The 25,172-nt window shown below is 45.0% G+C and overlaps 1 protein-coding gene across 1 annotated transcript in view; it reads right to left on the bottom strand.

Annotated features, from left to right (window-relative positions):
* The window catches only part of T265_02865 (hypothetical protein), a gene marked incomplete at both ends in the record, with an annotated part of 29,472 nt that extends 7,405 nt beyond the window's left edge, over nucleotides 1–22,067 (bottom strand). Inside the window, 5 exons of the mRNA XM_009167209.1 lie at nucleotides 4,252–4,522; nucleotides 7,179–7,398; nucleotides 14,508–14,608; nucleotides 14,944–15,004; nucleotides 21,992–22,067. Coding sequence (XP_009165473.1) covers nucleotides 4,252–4,522; nucleotides 7,179–7,398; nucleotides 14,508–14,608; nucleotides 14,944–15,004; nucleotides 21,992–22,067 — 729 coding nt within the window. The remainder of the gene's footprint in view (nucleotides 1–4,251; nucleotides 4,523–7,178; nucleotides 7,399–14,507; nucleotides 14,609–14,943; nucleotides 15,005–21,991) is intronic.
* Between the last annotated feature and the right edge of the window lie 3,105 nt (nucleotides 22,068–25,172).

Raw genomic sequence — 25,172 nt, 5'->3', positions numbered from 1 at the left:
AGGAATCTCACGGATTGGTTCCCTGACTGCCTTAAAACCCAATCAACCTACTTACTTACTCACTTGGCCTGACGAAGCTTTTGTGTCAAAAGCGAAACGTTGCCCAGCAATAAATCCACCGATTGTTTACCAAACCCCTCTGAAATGAGATAACCACCTTGTGTCTCAGTGACAAAATTCAAACTTTACAAACGAAGTACAGGTAACAGCATTGATCCAACGAACCTCAAGATTTCACTCAAACTGTGCGCATCCAGATGCTTCATGAACCGGAACAAGAGCGTACAGTTACCTAGCCGTACGCGAAACTCAGCCGAAAGAACGATGAACGGATCTGTTCAACTGTTCATTGGAAACACACTGGGGTTTTGTGCCCCCCGCACAAAGATGTGCATATTTATAGCTTTATAGATTCCGCCCCTTACATGGTGGTAGATCCGCGTACCACAAAACGTATACAAGTGAAATAAAGCAATAATTACAAGGCAGCAAGAGTTGAAACAAAAATTTGCATCACAAGCACCACTGGGTTTGGTCCTACATCATGTCGGCGAGCCTCTTTAAGTTGACATTATTATCGTCTTTCAGGAGAGGCAACGCTCCAAATGATGTAAGCCGAGTGGTAAGCAGCTTCGAAGTTCAGTGCCAAGATGGTCTACTCCAAGTAGCTTAGAGTTTTGAGAAAACCGTGCGCCGAAGTAGTCGATGGAGAAAGGTGGGTCAACCATCGGAGCTTGTTTTGCGACATAACTATGCTCGGTCGTTCTGGGCCAAATACAGAACGATGGAGCTCAGCGTGGGTAACAGGTTCCTCCCATTAAGCACGAGGAATACTTCACAGGCACCGACGTTCTCAAACAGACAGGCATTGCATGTCTTCTGTGTGTGTATGTCACAGTTCGAATATAGGGTGGAATAAACAGCGCCTGTATTTGGTCTTTTCCGCCGGACGCAGTCGAACATTCGATCAGGTGACAGCAGTGAAATAGGTGGGTTAGGTTTGAAATACCCAGACGCCTTGATTATCTCACTCGTCAGTTTCTAACTCACTCCATCCGTATTGAAGCAGTTATCGAGTAAGATGGGTTTTTCGCGAATTTCTGGTCAGTGACCATCAAGGGTGAATAGCAGCGTGGGATACTGCTAATCGAGTAGTGTCACTTTGCACTGGGGAGAACAAAACGCATTCCAGAGTGGTGGGCAGAGATTGCAAGAGTATCGAAGGTGTGTGCCTCGAGAAATGGATACGGCTGAAATTACATAGTTGGAGTGCTCAAATCTCGGAGTATGTTAGGCGAGATTAAGTCGGGGTTTATTTCTATGGATAATCAGTGTTTTGTTCAAGGCACCGTTGACCGCAGCATCAAAAAAGAATATTATAACCGACACCCTTATTTCACTTGGCCCGATGTTTATCTGTACGGTAACCGGATGACGCTACCGTACTCTGCAGGTATTCCTTGCTTCCTTGGGCATTTCCAATTCAAGCGACAGAGGCAACAGAGCTTTTGATATCAAGAAAGATCAAGATGCCGTTTAAGTACCACTTAATCACACTGCTGACCAGAAGCCCGCAGTCGAACAGTTAAGTACTCAAACTATTAACCAAGAGATCGTGGATTCGAAACCCTGAGTTTCGTGAGATGCGTACTTCTGATGACGCCCAGTAAGGATGAAATTGCAGTAAACTGCTTCTCAGTACTTTAGCACAGATGGGCTCCGCTTAAAAAAGGAACTATTCAATGAAAACATCCAGGCACATAGACTCGTCATCGACAGTCGTTTGCAATATAGCCTATTTTGATAGACGGGGAGGTAAGACATGGTGTGAACAAGGTGACTCATCGACGTGCACTGCGGCGGAAGTCGATACCGAAGAGCTGGAAAGGAGTGAGGCTTCTGCTGCCAGCAGAATGTCAATCATCTGGTTTGTTTGAAGCCAGTTTACGTTCTAAGTTAATACCAAAATATCCACGCCCGATCGTTTCATAATTAATTCCTACAATTGATGGTGGAATCCATCTTTACTCGCACCGCAAGAAAGTCAGTTGGTGTACGTCCCAAAACAATACCAAAAGAAATATTGATAGACCAAAGTCATGCGGATACTATTACTCTGTTATTTATGAGCATGGAATGTTTGCCCCCAAAGTCAGATCACAATTCGGGATTTCTCATCTCAGTATGAAGTACGAGTTCGTTTATAGGTTTACTTAACTCGACCGCTGCATAGGTTCTGAGTGCGCTGCAACAGATGAACTCAATGCGCAGGCCGTCAAGGAACAGGCAAGATTCACCAGCTTGTGTCAACCTTGGTGTCAAAAACTAACATTACTGAGCCGTCTACAACAGTAAATTATGGTTTGGAACTTTTCCTCTCTGATCTGAAGACCTGAAATGTACTCAACTATTTGACAACCTATTTCTGTGTGGTATTTATGTGTCAGCTGACTGTGGAATATACGAGTCAGATTCGTTTGAGCATCAGATACAGCTCATCAATTTAACGGGTTAAGACATGACCTACATTTGTCCGAACACGGTCTATCACAGAAAGCCGTTTTACATTCTAAAATATTGTTGGCGAAAGGCAAGCGGAAGAGAGATCGTGACGTGGCAACGCGAAATGAAAGCAGATATTGTCAATTTGGGCACTATGAGATCTCCGCGCCTTCTTGGGCGAGACCCATGCAGTTCGCATGGCAGGTAACAAACCCCAGTGGCAAGCTTGATGTAACTTCTTAACCGGACTGCCTAGCTAGTGCTTGATTATCGCTGCGCACTGGACTCGTGTTGGTTAGACTGTGCAAGAAATTTTGAGTCCGTCACCCTTACTGTAAAGCACGCTTAGATGTGATAAGATCAATGGTTTTAGAAAAAACCTCGCTCTTAGCCACCTTCCCCAGAGACAAAAACTTTTGCGATGTCTTCACACTCTCCTTTCTTTTCACTTCCCACAAGGGCCTTCTTCGGGTTCCAATAATGATGTATTGCTGCCCCTGGTGCTGATATACCGCTAGGACAAGAGGTTACATTTTAGCGTGCTCTTGAAATTTTCAGCGAACGATTAACTCGCACAGAAAAAGCCTCACTAATTAAGGGTGACCGAAGAAGTTCGTTGTAGTTGGCGCTATTCTGAAACATTTACCCCGTTGTTTGGGCATGCTGATGTCCTGAAAAAAGTGGTTTGCACACTGTTGGAACATGCGTCTGGAGACGAGTTTCCGGAGGAAAGCAAAAGTCAATAGCCTAAAACTCCAGAGGCCGAAAAAGCACAAACCTGCAGGTTTGCCAACAGCCAAGTTATCAAAACGGAAACCATCAAGCGAGTGTTGATGCACGTATTTGAATTATGTATCATGTGTATCATGTGGGCAGCATTTTTTCCGGGTGCCCATACTGAAGGTGGATTTCACTAACAGGATTCGTAGTGAAGCCCTTCTAATAGGAATATATGAACATGAAAGCAGAGAAGGGTAAAGCATTGAGTTCGCAGACCACTTACAGCAGATGACTGTTTCTAATGTAAACACCTTTCGCACCGGAGAAGCCATTAGGACGATTATTGAACTCAAAATCCACGAGTGCTGCCTTACAACAGAATCCAAATTCGCGCCGTTAGTAGATTCCGTTAGAGGTTTGAAATCTGAACCAATGGACTGTCAACTCAAGTTACACACTCTTCAATTTGGTGAGAACATTAGACGGGGACCCTATCAACGGCTACTGACATTCATGGGCGTGGCCGAGTCACGCACTCAATGGTGAACATGTACCCGAGCTGTGGCCCTCCCAATCTCCCCAAACAGCATCCATTAACTTCCCCATTTTCGGGCATCAATTATACAGGCCTCCCATGGGTAGCTGTCCATACCTACCTGGCGAGATTATCGGCAGACGAAACTATGGCAGCCATGACCACTGTACAAAGTATGCGCGGCTTCTGCAGCTGAAGGTCGTGATAATTGAGGAATGTAAGCGAAATTCGATTCGGCTTTTGATTAACGGAGCTGACGAAACGCGTGCAGAAGACGGGCTTTCGACAATACGTTCAAGAAGTCTATCGTTCGAAAGCCTTCTCGCCTACGGAAAACTATTGACAGCACTTACGACTCAATCCAAATCCTATCATACAAGTATTCCCGGAAAAATAAATGGTCCCGTCTTAGCAACAGTGTCTGTGCTAAGCATCACGAATAGAGCGCATGAATTCGGTGCATTTTCGCATAAGTAGGTTGATAAGGGACCTACATCATCTTCTGGCTCCAAATCCTTTGCTTCCATGGTGACAGGGTTGGCCTGATGCAGCATGCTGTAAGTGACTGGTTCGTCTGTATCCCCTAAAGAAGTGTCATTGAAGTCAGGTTGTCCTCCGCCCGACGGAGATACGAGTAACTTCTCCAGCTCTCCGCGAAAATTTTCACATGCTTGAAGTTGAAGCTGTATAAAACTCAGCTGGCTTGAAAGATGCAGCAAGGTATCCCCATCGGTTTGGCTGAGAGCGTCTTCCAGTTCTCTCGTCCTGTAGAGAAAGGAAAACTGGAGTAACAGTATGCAGTACGGTGCCGGAGTTGCACTAGCATAAGCATAAACGTAAAATCAGACTTTGGATTCACCCATTTTTGTGGCATACTTGCTTGCTATGCTTTAGACCCAAAATGGTAGTAACAACACATAATAGACAGGGAAAGTTAAGAGAAAACTTCTTAATGGAGCAAAAGTACAATTAGGACAACAAGAAGGACGAGAGAAGTCCGTCCGTTTGACGCACACGTCATCAGTAAATCGGCCATGGTATCCTTTCGGTGTAGGGCTGAAGCACGAGGGTTCAGATACTGACAGGTCAGTCAAGCCTGAACGGGAACAAGTTAAAAGGTATGGCCGGGGTTACCTCAATGGTATGTTTCAACCAATACGCTACCTTGAGGTCGTTTCATTCTGGTGCGTAACCCACAAGCGTCTGTGGCTGATGGTACCTTGCTACTAGATGTGAACGATAATACGTAAGTCCTGTAGAGAATCGAAGGTCAACTGCATGTGGTGGATTAAATTGCTCAATGTGGAAAAAGCAACACAGGATGGTCCCAAAAGAAAAAAAACAATCCAAGAGGTTGAAACCGTTCGCTCAAGCGTCTGTGGCTGATGGTACCTTGCTACTAGATGTGAACGATAATACGTAAGTCCTGTAGAGAATCGAAGGTCAACTGCATGTGGTGGATTAAATTGCTCAATGTGGAAAAAGCAACACAGGATGGTCCCAAAAGAAAAAAAACAATCCAAGAGGTTGAAAACCGTTCGCTCATGTGAGGACTTTCTAAGCCACAGAAAGCGTAAAAGGTCCGGTAGCGTTCATACTTGCTACAACATAAACCACATAGAGCTTAATCCTAGTGCGTGACATCAAACCCGGTAAGTACAACGAGGAGTGTGTGGCTAGTTATGCCTCGAAATAAAATCAAACAAGATAAAAGTAATAACGGTTCAGCTACAACCTCTCGGTGCATAGTTGCCACGCCAGCCGAAGGAAACACGAGAGCCGAGATATTGCCAGGCTGCCTATACCTAGACAAGTATAGTCGAGGGTTGGGTTCGAACCACGAACCTTCCGTGCCTTGACCACTGAGCTCAATAGTTGTCGATCGGCTGCATTCATATTGACTGACGACAGCCTTCACCAAACAATACTGGATGCGTTAAGTTCGTTCTGTTTAACTATCGAATTGACTAGTTAATAAGGTCGTAAAACAACGCTGTGGAACTGGCGATCATCTCTTGGACTCAATTACCGTAACTTTGCGATAACACCACAGAGGGTTGATCATACGTCATAAGCTGTTTCAGCCGGGCGTTGGAAAACCGTGAATAGTGTTACTGGCACATTTTCGTGAGCTTGCGAGGCAGGATGGCCCAAAAGCAAAGCGGTCTTCATTTGTAGGCCCCCGAAACACGTGAAAGCTTAGATGAATGAATAATACGGGACAAAATGGGAATTAGATGTTTGCCATAAATTACTCGGATGTATTGGTAGTTAGCTTCGGGGGAAAAGATTCGCATAGCACATGTCTAAATGGGTCACGTGCGTCTGTGGCTCTTATAGGTGATAAAGTGAACTAAAACGATGCATGGCAAACGAGGATATGGAAGAATCCAAGTTTGAAGTTTTACACATTTGTATCTGAAAAAATTCGAAGAGGTTAACAGGGAAGGAGCCGGCAGCCAGTCTGAAGACATCAAGGTACGGTTCGGAACTGGGTCATCGGAATGATGTTCCACAATTTTATTCACCCGGCGACCCATGGATCCAGGCCTCAATCTGGATACGCGAATGAGACGGTATCACCTGAAAGCATTAAAGGTCACCTGATATGCGAAATGGTGATCACTGCACGGTTTCCATTGCTGTTAGTCTGTTTCCGGCTTGTAAGCAATGTGGAAACAGATATGCTGCTTATTATTCTCACCGGAGAAACTCAGGTGTCAAACGAGTTCTTGTGGGCCTTACTACTTGTTTGGGACGATGAACTATGCGCTCACTCTATGGGAAGTGAGTTTTGCGGATTCTGATAGGATTCCAGTGTTGAGTAATGAGGGGCAGAGAAATCGTTCGTACAGAGTAATAGTTTGTTCTTTGTTATTCTGTGGACGTAACTTGAAAATGTGCATATATGGCGAGAAACAGCCGATTCAAATATCGATCCAGCCGTGAAACTTGACAGTCATGCATCAACAGCCTACTGAAGTTTCACATAAATTGTGACAATAGACTAGCCACTTGTTCGAACAAGTGATCGTGGCCACACAAAACAAGCCTCACAAATAATCAATATTCGTCCCGTTTTTCTTCACAGCCACAAACTGTGTCAGCATCCGTTGTTTCAACGATGCACTTGCAGTCACAAAAAAGGTTTACAGTGGTGCGCGCTTACCCGAATAGCAATCATTTATTCCGCCTACCCTGTCTGGACGGACCAAGCCTAAGGGGAACAGCCACACACAGCTTACCACAACATCTGCTGAGCCGGACGCACTAGAATCAACTGACAAGTGATGTAGATGACTGTGCTAATCGAGATAAATTACGAGGTAGAAAATTCGAGCCTACCTCGAAAAAAAACGAGCTGCAAAGCACGCTTAAAGCGACACCAAAAAGCCGCCAAAGGAGGAGAAAAAACTTGTACCTGTCAAGCGCAACCAGCAGATGCAATCGTAGATTATGAGCCGTTCGATGCACCACCTGAAATTCTCCACCGCAACCCGAATTAGTGTCCTCCTTTGTGCCGTTCGCACCGACACTAGTTCCTTTTTCTAGTGCCACATGTAACTGATCAACCGTCCGCAGAGAGTGCTGCGCCGAATAGAGGAAATGGGCCCAGTCTCCAAGTACCCAAATGAGGTTCCCTGAAACAAAAACACGGTAGTCAAATATTTTCGTTACACCTGAGCTGTATAGCAGCTTGCACGGGTACGTATCAAATGACCGTATACTGCCGACTTAATCAGGCAATGGATCTCGTTAAAAATGATACTACAAATACCCGTCTGGGCCCGTGCCAGTCGGCTTGACATTAGTTTAGGAATTACGCTCAAGACAGCGGTTCCAGTGCCCCAAAAACGAAAATCTAGCCTCAGGTGATATACGACTTTCTAGCTCCTGGGGAGGAGATGCAAGATACGCTGGATATAACCCTCATTTATCTGGGTTGGTATGAGACATGAGGAACTTTACAAAAAATGCCTGACCATATTCAAAGTGGGTTGGTAAGAGTACAGAATGAATAGGTTCAATCCTCTTGGTCGAGCTTTTGGATATCTCACTAGTTCGGAAAGTGTTGGTCAGCAGAACATCCCAATGAATTCTATTAGATTATCGCCTCCCACCAGACCTAGGACTTTCACCTTGACGTGGATCGGAATCGAGTGTGCCAATGATCCCACGAGTTACACTGGTTGGAACTTATTGCAACAGGTACCATCGTGCCAGGAAGAACAGACGGGACGAGCCAGACGACGAGTAGCGAGGTCCCATACTGCGAGGCGGCGTGGGGGTAAAGTACGAGCACGGCGCCCGGACTGTTTATATTTGCGGAAGCAACCACACCGCCACCCTCTGAGGAGGGACAGGTAAGAAAAGGTTGACCGCACAATCCGACCACCAAACGGTTGATCGTGACCACTATAAATAAATAAATAATCGTTCAGCTGGAACACCCTTTCGGTGCTTACCTTCCATGCCACCCGAAGGAAGCACGACGGATGGGATGCCCAAGCCCAGACAGGGAAAGTCGAGATGCAGAAGTCTGATTCGAACCAAGGACCTTCCGGTTAGTAAATCCGCGCTCTAACCACTGAGTCATCTCATGACCACCAGCGAATTACCCAGCACAGTCGGAGAACATAAACCTTGCCATGAGCCCGATGAGTTTCAAACGCATCTGCGGTGGGCGGCTCGATCAGGAGTGAGACATCTATGCATTATTCGCTACATCCCGGCAAATAAACCACAGTCGTGCAGACCAGTGGTTCAAGCTATTGAGTCATCGGCTTGGGTAGAGTACCCAAGAAGACACCTGGTGCCTCGCGGGTTGGACTTTTGAGGCAAAGGCTCTTACTTGTCCAACTGCCTTGTGCAGCAGAATCGTCAGTCGTAGACCCAACGTGGAGTACCTCGACTAAACTCCCTACTCGGTTTGCGCAACCGGGAAGTATCATTTGTTCGCAAAGTTCTTTGCTCACCGGTCTACCTCCTTATTCTACAACCAAACATCGCTACATTATTTGATTATCTGACCGAAGTGCCCTATCCACCCACTGTCCACTAAAAATAAACGAAGTAACAATGATAAATCGACGAGATTCTATATGGGCGTCCTCAATGACAAATTGGAAAATGGTCAATAACCTCTCAGAATTTGCAGTTCATTAAATCTTATGTATGTTGTCTCAACGAAACATGTACACAAGTTTAAAGCATTCAATTACGGCTCAACAGACTGCAGTTCCGACACTGACTATTCTATATCGAGATGTAACAGAGCTTATTCACCGACAAAGAAGTACTGATATTGTCATTCGTTTTGGTACTATGAATGCCCTAATCGGTTGTTTGAACTTTTTGAAGTCACATCAGGGTGTTCGATTCGAAGTACTGCTCATTTCACAGAGAGCGGAAAGCGACTCCTCCAGCTGTGCGCTGATCATGAAATGTTTCTGCCAGCAAGAATTCGCAACCTGATGCCGATCAAATGCAAATCAATTGTAGACCAAATAAGATTCTGTGGCTATCACCACCGATGGAGGGTTACGATTCAAGAATACCAACTCTTCTGGAACAGAGTTTGATTCCGACTACGCCATAGTGGGAGTTCGCATGATAGTTTGCTTTCCTTTAGGCCCTTGCAAACCAACAAGAAGCATGTCAACCAATCATCTTCAGAAAACTACCAAAACCCAACAGTACCGATTTATGCTAGCCAGACTAATCTGTGCGGTAAGCCAACACAGTGCTGGTAACCAGCACGTGGATGCAGAATCGCAAAATGTAAAACGAGATGTACTGACAGTCATCAAAGCAGCCTGATTGACTTCTCCGAAACGATCCAATGACCAGTGGCTAAGATCGAGGCCTCTAGTCCCGATTGATGCTAGGAAATCCAAACAAAAGTACGATGGTGCACGCATATACAACAAACGCTGAACAGTGAACAGCCAAAAGAAAGATCGAAAGCTCTTGTGGACAACAAAAGCTTAGGTGGGAAAAGTTTTCACCACCAGAAACACCCGTGTCCCTTACTGTCCGCTTCGACTGGGCAACGGAAGGATCTGTTAGCAAAAAAAGAAGGTTCAATAATTCATCCAAAAAAACTATTAAAAGGATGGATCAAAAATTCCAAACAATAATGGGAACTGGGCCTTCATCACTTCAAAGAAATAAGGTACGAACTACACGTTCCAAAGGTGGAGGCACCATGAATGGACGGTTTGTATCCAGTTATCTTCAAAGACGAGGAATTCCCGGTTACCCATCTGATAAAACTTATTGATGCTATATAAAGTGAAGAACAGGTAGCCATAGAACGGAACACACCAAGGGTCATCTTAAAAAAATGGTACTCAAACACAGCTTGAAAACCACCGTCGCGTCAGTCCGGTAGCTGTGGCTCTGCAGTCTCAAGCTTCCAAAGTTGACCGAACACAGAGAGGGGTAGATTCGTGAAAACCGTTCTGCAAGAGGATGCGGCGATCACAATTCATTCCCCGACAGATTCCGGAGCGGCGGTACTGCTTCCGGTAACCAAAACTGTCCGTTTTTATTAGCTCGAAAGCTGCATTTGACTCTGCTGATCTTCCGGCGCTGTGGCAGTTCCTATGGAGCAAAGGCATTCCCCATAAATTCCCGGTCTTTCTCACTGGGTTGCGTAGTAACTCCCGTGGATGCGAAGGTCTACGGCAAGCTCTTAGCATTGTTTATCACGTGTCAGGTAGGCTGTTCTACTCACCTTTCTTCTTCAAACCCGTCATGAATATGATGCAATCATGGAAGACTCATTCCCGACCTCCAGTGTCTAGCGGGCCGAAATGGTCCCAGATACGCAGCATACAGACGACATAGCCCTCCTCTAATTCGATTCCTTCGGAATGCAAGTAATACAAATAATTTAAACAGTTCTGCCTCGCGGCTGGGTATTCGCTTCACACATGTAAACTGCCGCTGCAAGACCGAGTAGAATCAAACCCAAATCAAATACTTGCGGGTGGAGCGATCGAGGTATTTTTGTGTATAGCTGTATACCTGTACACCCGGTGGTTTGGCTAAAGACCATATTTCCATTTGGATGGGGAAACCAACAGCATTTTAGTCAACCTGCATCAACTGTGGCACAGGCGTGAAATCAGCTTATCTGTCAAGAGTCGGGTTTACAATAGTGCGATGCACTTCATATTGCTATATGGGTCAGAAAACAGCTAAAGATGTTAAAAACTTTCAGTGTTTGACAACTGGTGGCTGGTGGAACATCGCAGCAGTGAGGGTGAAGTATGTCGAATAGTGTTCGGAAGAAATAACTCACTCACGACGGAATGACTGATCACAGGTTGATCTGGTTTGGTCAGGTGCTCTGTATGCCGGTAATCGATTTCCCCGGAGAGCTCTTTTACACAAACCATGCCGAAAATGGGAGAGAGCTGGGGGCCAAACAAAGGCTTGGTGACGAAGTATGAAATCTAGGCTGAACATTGCCTGGACGAGACGGGACACATCAAAGGTTGAAGACATTGGCATAGTCGATTGTTCAGGGGCGTGCACATATCCAAGCTCTCGTTTTCAACAGGTAGCTTTTCTCGATCACCAAAATGAAAATTGGCAGAGTAGTTGAAGTCTTTGGATACGTATTTTTCTACCAATCGGCATCGGCATCTTTNTTTGATAACACTAAATGGTGATGAATTGAGGGCTCACGTGATCGGAGCAACACGATTCTCTCAAAGAAACGCCTCAACCAGAGCAAGGTGAGAAGATATCCAGGTTCGTCAAAAGAATGCACCAGTTGCCCCGATATCAATGCAAGGAGAAGCTGGACAGTTCGTGAAAAAGTGGACAGTTTGGGAGTTGCATGTCGTAACGCTTGTCCGAAACAGCTCTAGGATAAGAATGATCCTGTTTTAAAAACCAGAAGAACAGCTGCAGAGTCAGGCAACCAGGTGTCTTAATTCCACAGCAGACGCTTGTGAATATCATCGCCCAGAAGATATTTTGACCTTCGTGGAAGATCAACTGTTTATCACTCTACCACAGTGAAGTCATACTATCAAGTGGTAATTCTGCTGGATGAAAGCCAATGGAAAATAATAGCCTAGACATCAACTTGATGTCAACGGGAGATACCAATATATATCCGCTAAATCTTCCGGCTATACTAATCTTCAACACACTTGTTAGTAGTGTTGGGTCAAGAAAGCAAAATAAATAAATAACCGTTGTTGTATGGGAAAGATCATTCATCCCCACTACCGAATCTGGAGGGATTCTATAAAGCGTAGGTGAAGCCTAGTAAGGAACAAAGTATGACCACCAGTGTATACGAATCATGACCCAATCGCCGGTATAGTATGCTTGCGAAGAGAAATCGAAAAGTCCTCCAACTCGAGGACACTTGAAGTTGTGAATAATTTGTCGTTTGTAACTGTTTCCTGTTCCATTCCCAAACACAAGTTCAAATTGTAACGATTTCGTGCTGGCTTACTCTGCTATGAAACAACTGATTACATTCATGGATGCCTACAACAGAGCGAGAAAAGAAACAGACTGAACTGATCAAACCACTCTCGTATTTTATATGTTACGATCTTAGAATCGAATGGTCTGATTTGGTCTGGAAATTTTCTCCGCGAATAATTCGGAATCCTGATTAAAAATGCCGTAATTTTCTAACATGTCACAGTGCCACTGACCATAAAGATGAGGAGGAAAACTCAAGAAAAAGTGAGTTTACCACCATCTTGCATCGACAGAATCTGCTGACGTCGAGTCTGAAGGATAATGAAGCCATTTATCGTCTACAAGCGGGTTAATCATGCTAGTCTAGTGCTCTTCTACAGTAAGAGCTGTAGTGTTGTATAGTTGCAACATGGCCTCTGCGAACAGATGAGGCCATTGACTACGAATGTCTCACAAGTGCTGCCCGCATCGGATGGCATTAACGGATTTTCAACGAGGTAATTAAAAGAGAACATTTGTTTGTGCAGCTGGTACTTCAATCGCGGGAAACATGCAACAACATCAACTGCGCTGGCTCGGCCATGTGTTACGCATGGAGAAACGTCGCCTACCGAAACAAGTGTTGTTCTCCGTGCGTCTTGAGAATGGCGCAACCCATGATTTGCCAGAAGGGTGTGAAAAAGATTACGGAAAGTTGAGGTATCGTTGATGCGGTTCACCTTCAAGATGAGGTCCCTGTGAGCCACCCCCCGTATTTGGCTGGAGAAATTACAACAAATGACGGCCGATCGATATCAAGGACGTTGGTGTTATCAGTTTCTTTCCAGGTTGTCCGATTGAACGCTTGGAGGCGTATGCAACTCAGAATGCTTGTGATAGGCTAAGCACCATGTTCCATCCTCAATCACTTTTTTCTCTTCACATTAAAGCCTGAAGAATAATCGAATAAAAATGATAATACAACCATTCAGTTGTAGCACCCTTTCGGTGCATAACAGCCATACCACCAGAAGGTTGCAGGAGGGCTGGGATACTGCCAGGTTGCCCAAGCCTAGACAAGGGAAGTCGAGATGCAGAGGTCGGGTTCGAACCACGGACCTTCCGGTCAGTAGTCAAGTAAACCTTGTGGTTATAGGGAGACGAATCTTCAGTGTCGCCATTTTTTACCGTGAGCGCTCAGCTATTAACCGTGATATCGCGGGCTCATATCAGCCTGGAGATTTGTAGGATGCAAACTGGCGGTGGCCAACAAGGTTGAAAAGGCTGCACAGTAGTTCGTGGCGCTTCAGCGTAGATGGAACTTCAGCTGAGCCGAGTTTCTGTGGTCTTTGAAACGAACTGAGTGCCAGACAGGCATTTTCAGACCGCTGATGACCATTCTGATCTTACTAGGACTTGTAGATGAAGATTACTGCAGGCCACACTACCCTGCTCAGTATGTGAGAGACCGAGAAGCCGGGTAAACGCCCACATGTAGTTTGACAAGCCACGAGCTCTCATTGCATCGTAAAGTATCGATAAATTGAAAAAGTTTTTTGCATAGCTAAACATTTTTCAAGGAATGTATCTAATTAGTGGATGTGGCTGTTTTATTTTAATCTGTGTGCTGCCATATACTGATGGGGAAATAGAGTTTGTACGGTCTTGTTTCATTCGGAATTCGTGTTTGGACTAGCCCCAAATTAAACGATACACCTAAGAGACCGATTGGTGTTTGTCATGGATACACCAAATTATCGATAAACAATGAATTTATTGTGCCTCATTCGCTGGCATGGACACAGATTGAAAATCGTGTCAATTGCGAAAACAACCTGACTAATCAAAGTTTGAGATCACTCAGAGACAACGATTGTATGAGCCGAAATCAAACAGAATCGAAACCAGCCCGAATACGAACCGATCAGGTCGAACGACAACTTAGCTAGTTTGGTGAATGTCATCTGTAAAAAGGAAGATCGCAATAGTACATTTGAATATCTGGGTGACCAAAAGAACTCACACCAGTCCAGTACGTCCTTGGTTGAAAGGAAACAAAAAACTCCAATCAGTTGGCTGAAAACATCCGAATCCAGTAGGAGACCGACCTCACGGAGCATCTACAGGAATATAACAAGCAAAAAAATATGAGAGAAAAACCTTGCAGTCATTCAGCAGCGTTGAGTCCTCATACTGTTTCTGATGGAGAGCGTCCCTCAAATTCTGAACCTGTTCGAGGGACAGGTTACTACAGAGGTCTCCAGAGAGAGGGAACTCTGTAACCAACCGCTTAAGGAGGCCCAAGATGACTCACTCTTCAGTAACAGTGAAAGATGCAACATCTTTGACACATGTGAGCGAAGATGGAGTAGGAAATTTTGCTGTAGGTAACGGCTGCTCCGTGATGAAGGGATACTGTAAAGAAATCGGTCAATATATGAAAACCTGAAGCACACCCAACATTTCCAAATGTGTTGTGTTGTTCGAAGTTCAGTAGGAAGATGACACACGAACGAAGCTGCGTCTCCATCAGAGTGGTCTGTTTCGAAATGTAGCGAACCAGCCATAAGACCACAAGCATGAATAACGTTGCAGATATACATATGAGGCAAAAGCAGAAGCTAAAGGTTGCCAGAAGCCATAGACATAAAGAAGTCGAGAAACAACAAAGACTGAGCAATCCCAGATGGAGCGCAAAGACAAGAAGAGAAAACCTGATAAATAAGGCTGACAAATCCGGCAAAACCTACTTGAACGAGTCATCCAAATCCGTCCGATGAATCTGCTCGAAATGTTGGAAAATCGGATTATCTTCAGGAGAGTGAAGAGCCACGAAAGATAGATTGCGTAGTATATTTATCCTGACACAATGTGCGAACTAAAGCAGTCGGATTAAGCCCCATATTACCTACATAGAAAGCGGGAGAGAAGATGTAATACAGAGGAGCTCTCAACGCAGCGTATTTATCCGAGAGAGCGTGATGTGCATTCGGGCTGTTCGAAGAATCAGGTCGGACCGGGATAGCGTTTTCCTTCAAACCCAGATCAGACAAGTATTGCTGCAACGGATGACTCTAAAACAAACAATAAATTCAACTGTATGAACAGATTACCTCGAGAAGACAATCCTCATCAAGCATCTCAATCCAAGGGGATGGGGTTCAACTCATCTAAAATTTGCGAATTACTTTGAAGAATTAGTGAGCTGGAACAAAAAGACAACAAGGCTGAACAAAGTGAGAAACACAGAAAACAAATGAAAAGATGAAATTTCTCGGTAGTATAGTTGGTAGCTAACAAAGGTGCTTCCAGTGATTAGCCGTAGGATTGCTTAACTTATAAGAATTCCCTACGGTGTGGTGAAACGGCAGCTAGCTAAAAGCGCTACTCAAAAACATGGATGACTCTGCACAAGAGTAACCAAAATCCTCTGATTACCTCGTCAATATACACACACTATCCATTAGGCCCACGACCAAATTCACCATTCTTGCGGCTCGTCGGGTAGGCGCACTCAAAAATGGGTGCAATTCATGAAGAATTTCAAAGTATTGGCTAAATCAAGCAAACCAACTCAATTTTTATGCATCATGTCCTCAAGAAAGCTTGCTAACAGTTAGATGTTGAGGATTATATTGACTTTGAACTCAAAGGGTAGACGAATTTTACCGTTTGACGGATCACAGACGGAGCGAAGTGCGTAGCGAATTACTTTTCCAGAACTAATGGCTTCTGCCTCACGAGCATTTGGCGTTTTAAATAGTGCAACATGAAAGACGTTACTGATCGAACTGAACTGTTTCAGCTGACTCAATCCATCAAATAGACATAGTGGGATCATTAGTGACAGTCAGGTGACACAATTTGGCCATAGTAGATTGATGCACATGACACGTGAGGGAAGTACCTTGAAGGCGGTTTAGTTTCAGAAAGCAGCGACTTGCACCTTGAGGGTGTGCTGCACATTTTAGATCCATTATCAGATCGGTGATGATCGCTTATGTATCCAACTTGCATGAAAGACTGTTACCGATTTCCCCGATCCTCTTTTGGACGGAAAATTCGCAGGATGAGGCAAGAAACTCATGTTTGCAATCATTAGATTGGAAAGACGTTTCCCCATGTTTTCTCCTTTCTTCGGTTACTAACTGACTTTATTGAGCTGTTCCATATGTGTACTTCTCAGCTGGTGTATTTGAACTAATGGGCCGCAAACACTCGAACAGGTTGAGTGATATTGATTGTCAAAGTAACTTAAATATTATGGTCAACTTGGTCCCACTGACATCTTCGCAATCTTCGGGTTCACTGATGACAGTACGGGTGGTCAGAAAACGCCATGTTAAGAGTTGCAAAGTGCCAGTCATACGAAAAGGCCAAACCACGTTGATACCTAAACCCCATGGCTCTGGGTTGAGCTGGATGGCATTTTTAGCATTGTACCGAAAACACGTTTTTAGATGGTTATTGTCCTGTTCGTTTTACTACTGCTGTGTATGTACAATCCAACACGTGAAGTTTTGATTAAAGGAGAACCTTCCTCCGGCCTTACCATGCTGCTTTGTAGTGTCCTTGTGCAGCTTTTACCCCGGACAAAGAGCTTGGGGGCTATCTTGATACTTCCATTAGACTCCCGCCTTCCGTCTGAATCCCGGGAGGTTCGAAATTAATTCCCTCAGAAGGTGCGCTAGTGAACCAATAGGTTCCAGAGAATTTTCAGCCGAGAATCCCTTAACTAGGAGCCGAAGGCATTGAACTAAAGTGTGTTTCACAACTTGAACAGTATGCCAAGCTAACCCAAAAAACGTTCAAAACAGTACGCAATCTCCCGGAATGAGATTCTAAAGACTTCACGGTCAGAGCAACACTATCTGGGATCACGACCCGGTGTAAAAAGTCCTCGTCTAGTACACGTGTGGTTATTACGGTACGAAAATAATAAAGAATAAGCAGTGTTCTAGCATCAATGACAATGTATACTTCGGGGTGTATACAACTTTGAACTTCGGTTATTAGGCGTATGAAGCGCGTGAGTTACAACTACTTTGCATCGTTACCTGAGCGATTTGAACGCTCTCGCTCAATGCTTCAGGTGACCCAAAAACTGCCCTAATCGGGCCGACCGACGGGTGTCTGTTACCTAATGGGTCATCTTCCAAGGTGTGCAGCAAGGACATACGCAGTACTCAATCAAAAATATGCTTGATTTTTCATAGTTCAGGTGCATCCAGCGAGCGATAAAAGAGCAGCAGTAAAGTGCTGTCCTTGTATGCCAAATGTTAGAAGTTTGAACCTTAATACAGTTAGGGTCATGTACCATTAGTGAGAGTTAATGAGAGTCAACCTGAGTCCAACGCTTTGTTTTTGGGGTGGATAAATCAAAGTAGGCCTTCATGGACAGAAGGTGGACATCTCAGACCAGAATAATGTTAATGTAAGTCCCAAGTTTTCAATGTTCGGACTCATCAACATACAGAACATGTTAAACAGGATGAATATTCCTAAATACAGTTGTGATGTCTCTTAGGGTCCTTAGGATCCAGGGGTCTGGTATAAGCTGGGTGAAACACATTAGAAAAATATAAGTGCGTTTTTTATTACTCGCCCTCCATATTACTTTCACACAGTGGACAGCCCCCTCATCTAGGTCCGTGCACCCGCAGTTGGTCCGGAAATTAGACTTTCCAGGCCAAGAATGTTCCGAACACATTACTAACTGATGACATACGCAGTCCCGATTTGGTTGTAACTTTATCATACCTGATGCTCAATTCATTTAAGTCTGCTACCAGAATGAAGAAAGCGCAGGGAATGTGGATTTTTGTATGATATCAATCAATGCAACTAAGAGCGGGTCCAAATTAATCTCCGTATAAGCTGGATGATGGGCTCACTGATGTAGTAAGATTCGAAGCAGGGAAAATCCCAACTCACCCAGGGTTTTGACGTACACCAGTAACCTAAGCAACAGGGCCCAATGAAGGAGCTGCGGTGGATGTTGTCTACTTATCTCCCGCTTGCTGACGCGGGTATATGCGTTGCTTTGGCAATGCAAATAATTAGAAAGGTTTCGTTTATTTCGGCGCATAAAGTGCCATGGGCCTAAAAGAGAGACTGAGTAGAAGGGTAATCCACTGTGACAACAAGACCTCCAGGTTGTAATGTCTAGGAAACCGCCGTTTGAGAGCATAGGACTTAAACCGCCTTAGCAAGCTTCACTCAGTACAGTCCACTCCACTGCAGGTAGTTGTAAAGCGACAGCTTTTAGGAGATATGGGTATGCTATGCTCCACAAAGTGCCTTAATTCAAGATACAGCCCAGTCAGAAGATACAATTCTGGTTTCTGCGGTAACTAATAAATGTTTCTTTTGTGGCTATAGCCGACATCAGCGAACAGCCTGTCCAGCCAGAAATGCCATATGCAAGCTGTGGTAAAAAGGGTCACTTTCAGTCAGTTTGTCGTTCCAAACAGAAAATCAAGCCACAGACGGCGACTACTCAATCTTTGTTGTCGGCGCTTACTGTTGCGTCTGCTCCCGTATGCATACAACGAGCGATTAGCCATGTTCATGTTAACGGTGTCCGTCCCCAAGCCCTAGTCGATACTGGTAGTTCTGAGAACTATATCTCAGCATCAGTCGTCAATAAGTATAGCTGGCGAGTACTTGAATCAAGAAGCGAAATCTCTATGGCTAACACATCTTTTGTGAGTGATACCCTTGGACATTGTCTGGTGCACCTACAGCTAAAAGACTTCGATTACAAAAATGTCAGGCTATCCGTTCTGCCGCATCTATGTGCTGATGTGTTGCTCGGTCACGACTTCCTCAACCTGCACGAGGGATTAGAAATACCATTCGGCGGTTCCCGACCACCTGTTTCCCTTTGCAATTTGACAGCTGCTAAGGTTCCTGAACCGACTTTGTTCCAGAATCTATCACTAATGTGTAAACCTGTCGCGACAAAAACCAGACGTCAGTCTTTTCCTGATCAACTTTTTATTCGCAAGGAAATAAATACCCTGTTGCGTGATGGAGTTATAGAGCCATCAACGTCACCATGGCGCGCTCAAGTCTTGGTCACAACCAACGAGCGTCACAAGAAACGAATGGTGGTTGATTATAGTCAAACAATTAACCGTTATACGTATCTGGACGCGTATCCACTCCCACGCATCGATGAAATGATAGAAAAGATCGCTTGTTATGAATTATACAGCACACTCGACCTACGCAGTGCCTATCATCAAATTCCTATCCGCGCCGACGAACGTAAATATACTGCTTTCGAGGCTGATGGCAATTTGTACCAATTTTGTCGGATACCCTTCGGTGTGACGAACGGCGTTGCTTGTTTCCAACGCACAATTAATGAAATCATTGCCAAAGAGAAACTGGCTGACACTTTTGCATATATAGACAATGTCACTATATGTGGTAAGTCTATGGAAGAACATGATGCTAATTTAGCCAAGTTCAAAGAAGTGGCGCGGCGTTTCGGACTCATTTTCAATGAAGCAAAGAGTACAATCTGTACAAGAACTGTACGGTTGTTAGGTTATGAAGTATCTAAAGGTACTATCAAACCAGACCCCGATAGATTGCAACCACTCCGCAATCTTCCGCTACCCAGTAACCAAAAATCCCAACAGCGAGCGATCGGGTTGTTTTCATACTATTCGCACTGGATATCACATTTTTCTGATAAAATTTATCCACTCGTGCACAACCAAATATTTCCTCTACCTGAATCGGTGAAAACGGCGTTTCACGTACTGAAATCGGAACTGGCTAACGCCCTGGTTGTTTCTATCGACTACACACAACCGTTGGTAGTCGAGACAGATGCGTCTGATGTGGCAATCGCAGCCACCCTAAATCAAAACGGAAGACCAGTGGCCTTTTTCTCCAGAACACTGTCTCCATCTGAGCAACGCCATTCCGCTGTTGAAAAGGAGGCGTATGCAGTAGTTGAATCTATACGAAAATGGCGACATTACCTCATTGGTAATCACTTCAAGTTGATAACGGATCAACGATCTGTTGCCTTTATGTATGATACTAACCATAAAGGTAAAGTTAAAAATGATAAGGTACTACGGTGGCGCATCGAACTTTCTCCCTTCAGTTATGATGTCGTTTATCGTCCGGGCAAAGAGAATCAAGCTGCCGACGCACTATCCCGCCAGTTTTGTAGCTCCGTGTCTAATTCTTCCGAACTGCTGACCATACATACCTCGTTATGCCACCCCGGAGTCCGAAGAATGTTTCACTTTGTCAGATCGAAAAATCTCCCATATTCGTTGAACGAAGTTAGGGCCGTTGGCGCACAGTGCAGGGTATGTGCGCAAATAAAACCTCGGTTTCATCGTCATATACAGGGAAAACTAATAAAGGCTACCCGGCCGTTTGAACGCCTGAACATCGACTTTAAAGGACCTTTACCTTCGGTTACTCGTAACAAATATCTGCTAACGATCATAGATGAGTATTCGCGATTCCCATTTGCTTTCGCTTGTCCGGATATGAAAGCATCGACACTCATCAGTTGTTTATGTCAACTGTTTTCAATATTCGGTATGCCAGCCTATATTCACTCGGACCGAGGCCCTTCATTCATGTCCGTCGAACTCAAAGAATTTCTGCATAGCAGGCATATAGCTACCAGCAGAACCACTCCCTATAACCCCCAGGGCAACGGACAAGTGGAACGGCTAAACGGAACGCTTTGGAAAGCTATCACACTCGGTCTAACATCTCGTAATCTCGACGTTGGACATTGGGAACATATGCTCATCGATGCTCTGCATGCCATTCGGTCGTTACTCTGTACGGCTACTAATTCAACGCCACATGAGAGAATGTTTGTTCACGAGCGTCGATCATCGTACGGACCATCTCTGCCTAGCTGGCTAACATCACCAGGTCCTGTCCTTGTGAAGTCGTTTGACCGCACATCAAAATATGACCCAATTGTGGAAGAAGCGACGTTACTAGAATGCAATCCTGAGTATGCCCATATTCGGCTCAAAGACGGTAGGGACCAAACAGTTTCCATCCGTCAACTCGCACCCGCAGGTGGCGATAGGGGATCAGAAAATGTTCAGCTCGAGTCTCAAATGTTATCGAATGATAACAACAAGGAAGGAAATGCTGGAATATTACCAGAGATTCGAAACAGACCGAAAACGAGCATATCAGAAAATGCTCAGAACCTTCTGATGCACAACGCACTCCAGTGAAGGAAATGCTGGAATATTACCAGAAATTCGAAACAGACCGAAAACAAGCATATCAGAAAATGCTCAGAATCTTCTGATGCAACAGCAACGCACTCGTCCCTACAATTTACGCAGCCGCGAAGTCTAGATCAGGTGTTACAAACTTTCTTGCGTCCACGACGAAACGTTATTTTAGTGTTCCATTCAGACCCTCAAAATACTAAAAATTACTTTAACCATTTTCAACTGTTCATCCGCATTACGTTCATTTTCTGTTACCAACAACACATTTCTGTTAGGTTCAACTGACATTTTGCCTGCCGGAGTGAATGTAGTGAAAGTTACGCTTTACTGCTATTTCCATTAATTCACTTTCACTTATCATTGCAGCCTATACTGTGCTTATACGTTGAATAAAGCCTATCCTTAGGCGAAGTCTTCTCATTCTACTCAACGGATCAATAATCGATTAACTAAGTCGTCGACTCCCACTACACGGGGCTAGGTCATATGAATGGGTATCAATCCTGGACCACGATGAATCATAGCTGGAGTTGGTCGGTGTGCGTCGACCAACTGAGTTGTAACGACCTTCGAGAATCATGCATTGACTCCAGCAGATACACTCCCGTCATCATCATCATCGACAGCATGACATCAGTGTTCAACACCGATGCTTCACTGCCGTACAACCATGACTTCTTTTGAAGGCCGACAGTCCGGTTTGAGGGTAGCAGATGGACAACTGAATTGTTGTTCGAATTACTGTGCCCAGCTGTCCAAACGTTCTCCCTTGCTGGATATTAGAGAGCCATTCTGGTCTCTGAGAGTTTCGCCGACAAGAGACTTCCGAGAACCAGTCGAACAAATCAAGCAGAACAGCCTGTAAACGCTTCCAGCACTTTTTCCCTTTTCTATTTCTTCGGCCTTGCGGGTCCACAAAGCTTCGCGGTCTGCGCGGACACTCAGTCTTACTTGGCGTCGGATGATGCGTCCAATTGAGCTGTGGTTGTAGTCGGAAAGCAAAGACACAGTCCTATCAGAGGTCGATAAAGTTGGCTGGGTTGTTCCACAAACAGAAATCCCGGCTCGGAGTGGAACTGTGGATATTTACACCGAACTGCCATTACTATTCGACAAAGGCGGTCCGACATGTGTTCGAAGAGCCGGTCCTGAATGTTTCGCTTAGGTTCATCAGTTGCTGTCCGCGCTGTATTTCCGGAAAGAGCGACAGGCAGTAATCGACTCTCGCCACCGGTAACTGACGACGATGTGATCTATTTGGATCCGGGACTGGTTCGTTAGTGGGCACCACGTCGCTAAGCTGTTCCCGCTGTTCACGAAATCGGTACTGCAAAGGAACAGTCTGTGATCGGCACGCATCCGGAGTAGACGATTTTCGTTTTGTGTGCGTCTGATCCAACCCAAGACGACCACCTAATTTGGCCTCAGCAGCCCTTAGTCTACCTACCTGGACGTTTATGTCACTAAAAACCACAGTGACGTGAGACCCTAGCCCGTTATAAAAGAGTATCTAGAGCGCCATAGAAACGGCCTTTGGCAGATTAAGAAAAAAATCGACCAGCTTTAACACCCTTTCGTTGTCAAGCTGCCATGCCACACGAAGGAGGCACGAGGGCTGGAATACTGCCAGGTTGCCCAAGCCTAGACAGGGGAAGTCGAGAGGCGGAGGTCGGATTCGAACCACGGACTTTCCGGTCAGTAAATTCGCGCTCTTACCACTTGGGCCATCCCGCCCCCCAGATTAAGAGGTATAGTCCTTTGGGGTGTAAGCAGAATACACGGTGCAATGGAGCTCATCTTCTCGAGATTCTCTCACAGACGTTGCCAAACGAACCCGAGACTATCAACGGGTATCCAATCGAGTAGAGACGCTTGCGCTCAATACAATACCAACCCAAGCATATCCAGCTGCAGCCGCCTCTGCATCAGAAATGTGCACACAAAACCTGGAAGAGAGCGAGGGGGCTGTCAGATCAATTACAATACTTGCGTTCTGTATCCTTTGTTTTTGACAAAGGGCATACATCAGTGCAGGGAACATTAAATATATGAGCTGAATCCACATGTTGACCTGCTTAATTCAGTGTGCAAACATTAAATGCGGCTAAGTAGGCCCACTTCAAGGTCTTGAAAACAGATTTTGAAGTGTTTAGGGTTGTCACTGAAGTCGGACATACAGAAACTGAAGTTGAGTGTGATACATGGTGAACAAAGCTGGAACCTGCGGATAGATTATTTGAACTTGGGCGGAATGAAGGAGAAGAGGTAAACTTTGAATGTGTGAGAACGCAGACGTCAGCGGTAGCATGTTTTCGCTTATCCACCCTACTCTATACAGCAAATAAGGCCACCCGGCTGGTGACACCACACGCTCAACAATGTGCATGAAATTATTGTTAGTTGCAAGTATCACGGTTGTACTTGGGTTAGGATAATGCCAGGGTACCAAGACCTAGACTGGAGGACGATTAGGGTCCTTGACCAAAGTCTTTGGCATAAAAGCCCGACCGCAATGCAGCAGTTTTCGGTGGGAAATGCAAGTGTATTACCATTTTTATAGAATAAGTTGCGATGCATGTTCCAACCTCCACACTGGAGAGCCAGCAGATTGTGTCAGCCAGACCTCTAACCATTGACCCTCCTGAGAGACTCTGTGAGTGTCACATGGATACCACCCAGCATAGCTCTATGGGTCGCGGAGGTACACAAGTCGTCACACCATGGTAAGATGCAGTCTCTTTGTGATCATTGAAATGATGAGACAAACGCTGGAATATTTTCAAAACCTCAATGTTCAAATAGCCTCTGACCAAAAAGTTTGTCGATCTGGATTATGCAGACAACATCGTTCTCTTCTTCGAAGAGGGTATAAAGGCGCAGGTGCTTTTGGATGAACTGACCAAGATCATCCTGTTCTTTGGTATACACTTTGCAACCACAAATTGTATTTCATGGTCCTGGACATGCAGCCACTTATAGTCCACGAAGAGACGCTCGAATTTGTACAGCGTTCCACATTTCTTGGAAGTTGTTTTAGTTCTGATTGTAGTAGGACAGGTGAGGCCAATGCATGGATCTGCAAGGCTCAGGTCGCGTGACACCTATGGCGTCAAAGCGGTGTATCACCGAATCTGATGAGACGTGTGTATCAGGCTACAGTATGAGCTGTTTTGTTGTATGGCAATGAGACTTGACCTGTTCGGGTAGCGGAACTGAGACGTCTTCAGGTGTTCGACAGTCGTTGTCTCAAAACCATAGCTCGTGTGGGTTGGCATCGACGAATCCGTAACGAGACAATAAGGTTTTCAGATAAATCATAGTTTTCGGGCGGGGAAGCGTCAGAGTGAACATTGATCCGTAACGAGACAATAAGGTTTTCAGATAAATCATAGTTGTACGGCAGCGAAGCGTCAGAGTTGAACATTGACATCATGCTGTCGGTGATGATGAGGATGATAATGGGCGGAGATTTTCAAATCCACGAACCAATTTGATGTCTCCTATTCGGGTTTGTTCTAACCCATGACCATCAGACTTCAAATCAAATCATGTTTGAACGGCATACTCCACACGCGGTTTCATGTGGATTGCGAAGGGTTCCTTCGAAAGGCTGGAATACAAGGCTAGTGGTGCGAGGCACTGATGCGTGTCCCACAAGTCTTTCTGTATGATAATTCCTACGTCTTCTTCCTCCTCGACAATGAGGAAATTATATGGGTGTTGGTTGCACGTTC

The sequence above is a fragment of the Opisthorchis viverrini genome, assembly GCF_000715545.1.
Source record: "Opisthorchis viverrini unplaced genomic scaffold opera_v5_37, whole genome shotgun sequence".
Classification (NCBI taxonomy): Eukaryota; Metazoa; Platyhelminthes; class Trematoda; order Opisthorchiida; family Opisthorchiidae; genus Opisthorchis; species Opisthorchis viverrini.
This window is presented reverse-complemented; position numbering and strand designations above follow the sequence as displayed.